Raw genomic sequence first — 9,859 nt, 5'->3', positions numbered from 1 at the left:
CACACACAAATGAACATACACAACTGAACACAAACAGTGAAAGAGAGAGCAGGAGAATAAGAAAGAAAGACAGAAAGAGAGAAAGACAGAAAGAGGGAGAGAGAAAGAGAGAGAGAGAGAGAGAGAGAGAGAGAGAGAGAGAGAGAGAGAGAGAGAGAGAAAGAGAGAGAGAGAGAGAGAGAGAGAGAGAGAGAGAGAGAAAGAGAGAGAGAGAGAGAGAGAGAGAGAGAGAGAGAGAGAGAGAGAGAGAGAGAGAGAGAGAGAGAGAGAGAGAGAGAGAGAGAGAGAGAGAGAGAGAGAAAGAGAGAGAGAGAGGTTGAACAGATCTTTATTGTTACATTAAATCCAGGATTACAACAGTAGTATTACCTGTATCATTTTATCCCAAAAAAAGAAATTCAATAAAAAAATTTAAACGTAAAAAATAGATTTGCATCATCAATAACACATAAAACCTCATTTATGCCCCAAATTTGTAAAAAACTTTCAGCATTATTGATCAGCTTATAATATGAAAATTCAATTTTTATCCTTCCTTTTACCATATACTTAAACATCATTTCTACATCTGTTGAGCCACTTTCAAGCTCCTTATTTTTCCTGGTTTTCCACATTGCAAGCTTCGCTGTACCAATTAAATAATTTAATAAACACAGTTTTCCTCTATCAAGCACTTTGTATTTGAGTCCCCCAATAAAAACTTTTTGGGAAAACTCCTCATTAAAGCCCTGAAACCAACCATCAAGCAACTCGAAAAGACCTCCAAGCCTCAAACATCTTTAAAACAGATGTTCTATGGTTTCTTCAACATTACAAAAACTACAATCCCTCCCCATTGCTGGATTTAGGCGTGCTACATGCCTGTTCGTAGCTATCGCCCTGTGGATAAGCCTCCACTGCAGATCGGCTGTCCGCTTCTCGATGGGAGGCTTATACAGGACTCTCCACCTATCCCCAACTAGGAAGTCTGGCTCCATTGTCTCTGTCCACTTTGAGAAACTCTGCCGGCTGAGTAAGTCCATATGAACAACTTTCACTGTAACATACAGCAATGCTTCTTTTGTTGCATCTTCAAACTCTCCCAGCTGTGGCGCTTTAAAAGTCAGTATAGATCCTTCAAGCTCTTCTTGTTCTTCACTGACAGCAGGACTGATTTTCAACTTTGGAAAACCTCCTTTCCGCTGTTGTACATTCCCCCCAGCAACGAGGTTTCTGTAACTGCTCGGCAAAGCAGCGAAAATCTCATCTCTCAATTTTGAAGCAATTCTTATTGAGCACAAAACAGACAGTTCTTTAAAAGTGTCCACTGAACTCCATCTGCCATTGTCCAGTAAATGTCCCAGTTTGGTGACTCCATTCTTTACAAGAGTTCTCCGAATGCTTACTGATGATGAAAAACGGGTCTGAATCAACGGATTATGAAAGAGTGGTTCTTCATTAATCCAGTCCTCAAGCTCATTCAAGTTTCTCTCCACCTTTAAGACCTTAGTCCAAGCCTGCAACATTGATTTGTAGAAAGAAGAGAGATTGTCCATTCTCACCCCATCCATTTTTAATAAAAACAAGTGTTTGTCAAGTCCAAAACTCTCAACCTTCTGCAGGAATGCACATGCCGTCGGTGTCCACGCTAAATCTTCTTGATAGAGAAATTTCTGCACAGCTTGCAGCCTGAAAGCGACAATTCGACTCTTTACGTCCACCAGTCCTTGACCACCTTCATGTACCGGTAAGTAGAGCACTGCAGCTCGAGTCCAGTGTTCACCACTCCAGAAAAAATCAACGATTTTTCTCTGTATGTTACAAATGAGTTCACTTGGTGGTTCCAGGACAATAACTTTGTGCCAAAGCGTAGACGCTGCCAGATTGTTTGCCACCAGAACCCTTCCTCTGTAGGATAGTTGTGGTAATAGCCATTTCCATTTAGACAATCGAGTCACTACCTTCTCCAGCATGCCCTCCCAATTCTTCATCTTAAAACTTTCCTTTCCTAAAAAAACACCTAACACTTTTATGCCCTCCCTCCCCCAGATTAGTCCTCCTGGAAGTTTCGGGGGTCCAGTGTCGCTCCACTGGCCAATGATAAACCCCTCACTTTTCTCCCAGTTAACTTTAGCCGAGGAAGCCATCTCGTATTGCCTAATACTTGTTTCCAAAGCTATTACATCATTTTGTCCTGAAATACACACAGTTACATCATCGGCATAAGCGGACATACACACCTTGAAAGTTTCTTTTACACCTCTAATTGAAAAACCACCCAAACCTCTCCTTAATTTACATAGCAGGGGCTCGATTACGAGACTATATAATTGCCCAGAAAGGGGACAACCCTGGCGAATTCCTCAAGTGACCGCTACTGGTGCACTTATTCCCCCACCAACCTTGATTAACACTGATACATAAAAGTATAGCAATTTAACATAAGAAATAAATTGATCGCCGATTCCAAAACTCTTTAACACATTAAAAAGATAGTCATGGTCTGCCCTATCAAATGCTTTTTCCTGGTCTAATGACAAGACACCCAAATTAGAATTATTAATAAAACCACAATCAATCACATCTCTTAGAAAAAACAAATTGTCCATTATTGATCGGTTCGGTACACAATATGTCTGATCTTTATGTATCAACAAGTTTAAAACATTTTTAAGCCTATTTGCAATAGATTTTGAAACTATTTTATAGTCTAGACATAGCAAGGATACTGGCCTGCAATTCTTTAAAAATCCTAAATCTCCTTTTTTTGGTAACAGCGAAATTACTGCCCTCCTACAACTAACAGGAAGTACTTTATTTTCCAAACATTCTACTACAACCTCATATAAATCTTCTCCAAGTATTCCCCAGAAATGTTTATAAAACTCAGCTGTTAACCCATCTATTCCTGGAGAACGCCCCATAGACAACTGCTGCACTGCTTCTGTTAACTCTCCATATGTAATTATGGCATCCAAGGCTTTACTTTTTTCTTTCCCCAACTGTGGTAAATCCTTCAGTAAATCTTTTGCACTGCCTGGATCACAATCCTCAGCCCTATACAACACAGAATAAAAGTCCATCGCCAACTTCCTCATTTCAGCTGGATTTGTTATTATATTTCCATTTTGGCAACGAAGATGATGCATCTGTTTATACTGAACAGTCTTTTTTTCCAGATTAAAAAAATATGAAGTTGGGGCATCCATGTCTTTGATGGAACAAATCCTTGATCTTATAAGTGCCCCTTTCACTTGTTCTTGTAGCAAAAGTCCAAGTTCCTTCTTTTTCTTTTTTAAAAATGTGCCATTGTCCTGTGCTCTTTCATTTTTTGTCAAGTCCTCTTCCAGACACTCAATTTCCTTTTGCAAACTTTGTATAGTTTTTTCCATATTCATAAAATTACAATAGGAAACATTTTGACAAAACTCTTTAATTTGCACCTTGCCCACATCCCACCATTGACTAAGGTTTTCAAACTCACATTTTCTTTCTTTCCATTTCTCCCAAAACAACTTAAAACGATCACAAAAGAATGATTCTTTTAGCATTTTTTCATTGAAATGCCAATAATACCTTGGTTTTGAAGTTTTCTTTATATTGAAATCAAACATAATTAAATTATGATCAGAAAACCCATTCGGCAACACTGATGCACTCATTACCCTATTTTCTACCATCTTACTTAAATAGAACCTGTCCAGTCTAGCCCCACTAACCGTATTTTCTACAACTTTAATCCATGTATACCGTCTCACTCCAATATTCCTCCTCCTCCATACATAAATTAAATCATGCTTTCCCATTATATTAGATAATAGTTTACTAGAGTGACTATGTGGCTCTTCACCATTCCTATCAATTACAAAATTAATAGTACAGTTCCAGTCCCCTCCTAACATTAACCAAGTGTCATCATCAAAATTTTGAAGTGCTTTATCTAATTGATCAAATACTCTTACTCTTTCCATTCCATTATTTGGGGCATACACATTCACTAGAACAAAAACATTTTCTCCATACTTTATTTTTAGTAATAATACTCTTCCTTTTTCAATTTCTTCAGTATGTAAAATGTTTATATTCAACCCATTTTTTAAAAGTATAGCTACTCCCGCACTATTATTTGTCCCATGACTTACTGCCAATTTCCCTTCCCACCATCTATTCCACTCAATTTCATTTTCCTCATTGCTATGAGTCTCTTGCAAAAACACAATATCGAGACGATTTAAATTTAAAAACTCAGATATCACTGCTAATTTATCCCTATCTCTTCCTCCATTTATATTTAAAGAGCCCACTCTTAAGTTTTCCATTGATAGGTTAGAAAATAAAGTGGACAGAGACAGAAAGAGAGAAGTACAGCACATCAAAAGAGTCACCCAGTGCATTTTTGCCATTACTTTAAAAAAAAAAAGAGACGCCCCTTTATTTTTCCTCAATTTTGTAATTAATTTCTTTAATCTAAACCTCTTTTGTTTACTCAGTGCATCATAACTTTCTGTACGCTGAAGTGCTTTCACTGAAAAAACAAATTTTTCCACATCTGGGAAAAAATCTCTCACCTCTACCACTTTACCAAATGTCGTGTCTAAAAAACCATTAATCTCATCCAAAGAGTACGTCTCCTCCATATTCTGAGAACCGATCTCAGAAATATCCGAAAGAGTATCCTCATCCCTTAGTTCCTCCTCTCCAACCATCTCAGGACAAACCAACAACTCGTTCGCCTCCATATTAACCACTTCGTTCATCTAAACCTCCTCACTTTCCTTATATACTGATCCAAGACCTTCCTTAAGTTCCTCTGCAGTCCTGTCAAAAATCCTTTTTTCTTGTTCTACACCACTACAGGGTGCCACAACACTTCCATCATTTTGTTTCATTTCGAACCAATTAGTCGCCATTAGATTCATTTCTTGCCTCTGAAACAACAGCAGGGATTATTTTAGGAGACATTTGCATTCGATTAGATTCACTGGCCTCTGAATCCACATTCAGTGTGATATTATCAACACCACTAGCGTTACTGCCAGCCTTATGTGGACATTTAGACCTTTTATGTCCTACATCTCCACATTCAAAACACTTTAAACTCCCTGTACTAGCATATACCATATATGTCTTCCCTTCATGTGCAACTCTAAAAGACACGTCTAATTCAGGTTCTTTCAGAAACATTACTGCCTGTCTCCTAAATGACATGACATGTTTTAGAGCCGTATTTCTGCATCCTAGTGGAATTTTTTTTATCGTGCTAGCAAACTTGCCGTACGATAAAAGTGCACGCTCTATTTCATCATCAGGGATAAATGGAGGAATGTTCGGAATGGTCGGATTAACTAACGGAGAAACAACAACAAACAGTCCACTTACCTAAATTCCGCTGCTTACAAGACGGTTAACCAAATTTTCCTCCTTTAGGAAAACCACAACAGCTCTGTTCATTCTTGAAGCTGACGAGATATTCTCGTATCCAACTTGTTCTCCAATTGATAGTAAAACTTCCTCCACCGCCACGCTCGATTCAACCTCGCACCTGACACCATGACGGAGCGATGTCGGCGCTTCTTCGCCCTCAGGCCGAGATGCCATCACAACTCGTCAACAATCCTCCCTGCGCCGAGGCGCCAAATAAATAATTAAAACCTTTTCTTCTTAGTTCTCAATCTTAAACAACCCTCATAGGTCGTAAGAAATAAATAAAGAAAAATTAGCTACAGCAGAAACCCCACTTTCACCCTCTACTCGTGAACGCTCTCACATGCACCCAAACACTCAAGAGACAGAGAGAGAGAGAGAGAAAGAGAGAAAGAGAATAAGAGAGAAAGACAGAAAGAGAGAAAGACAGAAAGAGAGAGAGAGAGAGAGAGAGAGAGAAAGAGAGAGAGAGAGAGAGAGAGAGAAAGAGAAAGAGAGAGAGAGAGAGAGAGAGAGAGAGAAGAGAGAGAGAGAGAGAGAGAGAGAGAGAGAGAGAGAGAGAGAGAAAGAGAATAAGAGAGAATGACAGAAAGAGAGAAAGACAGAAAGAGAGAGAGAGAGAGAGAGAGAGAAAGAGAGAGAGAGAGAGAGAGAGAGAGAAAGAGAGAGAGAGAGAGAGAGAGAAAGAGAGAGAGAGAGAGAGAGAGAGAGAGAGAGAGCATTAAATGATTTTTATTCTTTCACAGTAAATTGTCTTTCTGTACAACAATAGAAACAATGAGTTTGTGCTCATTTAGAAACGACAGCGCTGCAGAAATGCTTTATCTGCTCTTCACACAGCATTTACACACAACACACACACTCAAAAATGTCATGTTTTTCTGAAGGTTACCGCTCATGACTTTAATGACTTTCTCTCTTCTTCATTTATCTTGAGATAATCATAATAATAATAGTCATTCAGCACTGGCGTCTGATACCAGCAGACCTGCCAACTGGAGAGTCTTTAAAACCATTTCTGAATGTGACTTTGAGTTAATGGATGGTGAGAACGGCCGGCCAGCGGGTGAAAACACTCGAGCGGTTAAAGGGAGGATTTACAGTGTCCTTCAGAGAGACTGAACTGGTTCTCACGCTGACCCGAATCAAAGCGTCTGTAAATACGGCTCACATCACAGCAGGAGAAGACCATCTCACTGTGTGTGTGACCTTCTGAACGAGAGACTGAAGCTTATAACCTCTCACACAGTATGTCATGAGATTAGAGGCGCTACAGCACATGAGTAATAATGATTTAATGACACTGACTTTAATCTGCACTCACTGTTACATTCAAATGACATTTCTCCATCATTTCAGTTTTGTTAGTTGTGTATGTTTTTGTGTTGATTCGTTTTGCTGCATCTACACGCCAAGACCCTCATGTCTAGTTTTAGCGCTCTATCTCTCTCTGTTAAAGTCACTCTACATTAAATAATATTATTTACATTTCATAAATGTACATTTCATTACATAAATTAGGCTGATTCACATTTTGCGTCTTTTTCACGCGAATATGCGTTATTTTAAATGTAAACATTTTTTAAGGCGTGTTGGTGACGCAACGATATGGAAATAGTTCAAGCGCTGTAAGTGTACCGCGGGTCAATTGAAGAGAGAAAGCAACACGGCTCGTTTTTTCTGCACAGCGTTAGACGTGAAAAGTGAATCGGGCCAAAATTGTCATTAAGAGTTATATTGTCAAAGCCTTAAAACAGATAATTAATCGGCATAATCAAAATTATTTTAAGGGCTCTCGGATGAAAATCTGACTTTTAAGTGCTATAATCAGGTCCCCGGTGCATCTTCCAACTCAGAAAACGTAAAAACAAGAACCCAGTAAGTTTGTTTTGGTGTGCCTTTCGATGTAAGCATGTGAGAAATTGAGCCATTCAGATTTCGCTCCTGATGTAAAGTAGACGCAGGATCTTATTATAATATTACCGCCCCTTAATCTACACAATTCCACCCACAGCGATGCCGCCATTGTTGTTTTCACATGCGACAGCGATGTACGTGACGCCATGGCTAAAGTTCGAGGACAACATGTAATGTAGTCCAAACCTAGGAGGAGACCGCGGTGGATTTATTAAATTTTTAGTGGAAATCCAGAAGTAAAAACCTGCATGTTTGCGCGAATCACTTCAAACTGGAGTGCTTTTTCAACCTGGGACAGTACAAGCAGGATTAGCTTCAAAGTTGTTCCTCAAGAGGGATCGAGACCGACTGAACGAGACGAAACTGCAGATTTGAGTAATATTTATCAACAGTCTGAATTGACATACATGTAACATATATAGGAGGATAACGTTAGCATCTGATAGCTAAAGGAGCTACGTCAGTCACAAGCTAAATAAAACACTCAAATCCAGTGTCAAATTTACTGTATATTTATATGTTATTTGGCAAATGGGCACTTGGAGTTTAGCTGTGTGCATGTTAATACATTAATATGTAAGCTGTTTGTTTTGCAAATGAACATGTGCAAACACTGCAGGTTAGTTTCGTTTTAAACGTCTCAAATCATTCTTCATTAGGCTAAAAAAATCTATCACAACACACTAGTTATTCTCTCACGTCGTAATTCCGCTGAGATCTGCAGGTGTGCATTCTGTGGCAATTTTAGGCAAACGTACACACACGGATTGATTTTTTTTTGTGTTTAAGCAAAATATGAATATCATGACAACTTGTTGAAAGTGCTCATCCAATGAGTCCTTTAATAGACAATTAATCGTCAATATTTGTGAATATTAAATAGAATCATATTCTCATCCCCACTCACTGCTATGACTCATATTTCTCATAGACATCAATGAGATTATATTTATCTCAAAGTCTCATGTGTGTCTCAGATATTTCTCCTGACAAAGAGAGTCAGAGCTCTCTGTCATTAGAGTTTGAGAAGAGATGTCAGCAATGTGTCAAACTGAGCTCAGATTTGCAATCAAAAGTCAATATGAATGAAGATCTCAATATCAACTCAAACATTTCTCATCACATTGACTCAAATCCAGATGATTTGACCTCAACAATCTACATTTATTTACACCTCCAGACTCTTCATGTGTCTCAACAATCAAATTCTTATTTTATTCTCTTTTTATATCTCCCGAGAAACATGCAAGACTGAGCTGATACTCAAAGGAAAACTCTGTAGAATCTGATGAGCTATAAAAGAAAAATCCGCTCTAGACTGTTAACCCGAATGTTCAAAGGAATTCAATAGTTAAAGTAGGGTAAACATAGTTTTTTTTATAAAATTTGAGTTATGAGTTCCTTGAACTAAATCTTACTTTGAGTTAGTTTAACTTAAGTTAATCAAGTTAATTCAAGAAGATTTGTTGAGAATGAATTTCAGTTCCCAGCATGCATTGCATGAGACTGCATTAGGAGAGTACATTTCGAAATGAATGGTTGTTTTATGAGATTTTAGAAAGAAAAAAGTCTTGTCAATGATGAATAAATATTGACTAATAATGATTCATTTCTTCTCACCAGAGACGATGACTCTGGCGGTCCGGCTGACGACGGCCCCCACACCCTCCAGTGTGACCAGACACTGATACGATCCCTCATCGGGCCGGTGGTGCCGCGAGTGAACGACGTTCTGTACCAGTAAAGATCCATTGGACAGCTGTTGTCTCCTCTCGTCCACCACAGCGCTCAGGAGAACTCCGTCCTTCTTCCAGGAGATGACCGGGATGCCTTGATCCGAGAGCGCCTCACAGTCCAGCTGTAGGACGCCTCCTCGAACCGTCACCACGTCTTGAGGCTCTAACACCAAACGCAGCTCGATGAAAGCGCGCGGAGGATCCGAGCCTGTGGGCGAGAGAGAAAGTGAGAGAGGGATGAGGTAATAATTTATTTACTAGAGGTGGTGAACACGGTTAAGAGAAGAAAACACAGATGTTTCCGTCAATGTAGATTCTGGCGACGCCTTTTACTTTTCACTCGTTTAACGTAAAGCGTTTTATTTCACTTGCATCATACATGTCTCATGAAGTTTTCATACATATTCAAGGTACAGCACGGATGAACGCGCCTCAGTGTAATTGAACTGCTGTCTCAGCACAAAGAGCATTCATGCGCTCCACAGAGCCACGCTCATTCACATGTTAATTCATACCTGCTGAGATCCACAAGAACTGAATCCACAATAAAACCTGGGATCATATCAAACACACCTGTCATTTCTCACAGTTACCCACAATGCATTGTGTCCTTATGAAGACACACGTACACAAGACGCGGCAGCGAAACAAACACACACACATATGTTAAATGCCTCCACATCTGAAAGCCAGAGGGCGCTCTCGCGCAGAATTTCTAATGTGGGACACAGAAGAAGAATGAATTACACATGTAGTTCCTGGAAATGCCAATGGTCTATGGGCATTTTCCAAACGGAAGTGAG

At 39.3% G+C, this 9,859-nt stretch overlaps 1 protein-coding gene across 2 annotated transcripts in view; it reads right to left on the bottom strand.

Moving 5' to 3' along the window:
- dcc (DCC netrin 1 receptor) overlaps positions 1-9,859 on the bottom strand; it is a 192,328-nt gene that overhangs the window by 110,168 nt on the left and 72,301 nt on the right. For both annotated transcript variants that reach the window (XM_056745762.1, XM_056745763.1), the window contains exon 2: positions 8,941-9,264. In XM_056745762.1, coding sequence (XP_056601740.1) covers positions 8,941-9,264 — 324 coding nt within the window. The remainder of the gene's footprint in view (positions 1-8,940; positions 9,265-9,859) is intronic.

Source organism: Triplophysa dalaica, chromosome 4 (assembly GCF_015846415.1).
Source record: "Triplophysa dalaica isolate WHDGS20190420 chromosome 4, ASM1584641v1, whole genome shotgun sequence".
Taxonomy (NCBI): Eukaryota; Metazoa; Chordata; class Actinopteri; order Cypriniformes; family Nemacheilidae; genus Triplophysa; species Triplophysa dalaica.
This window is presented reverse-complemented; position numbering and strand designations above follow the sequence as displayed.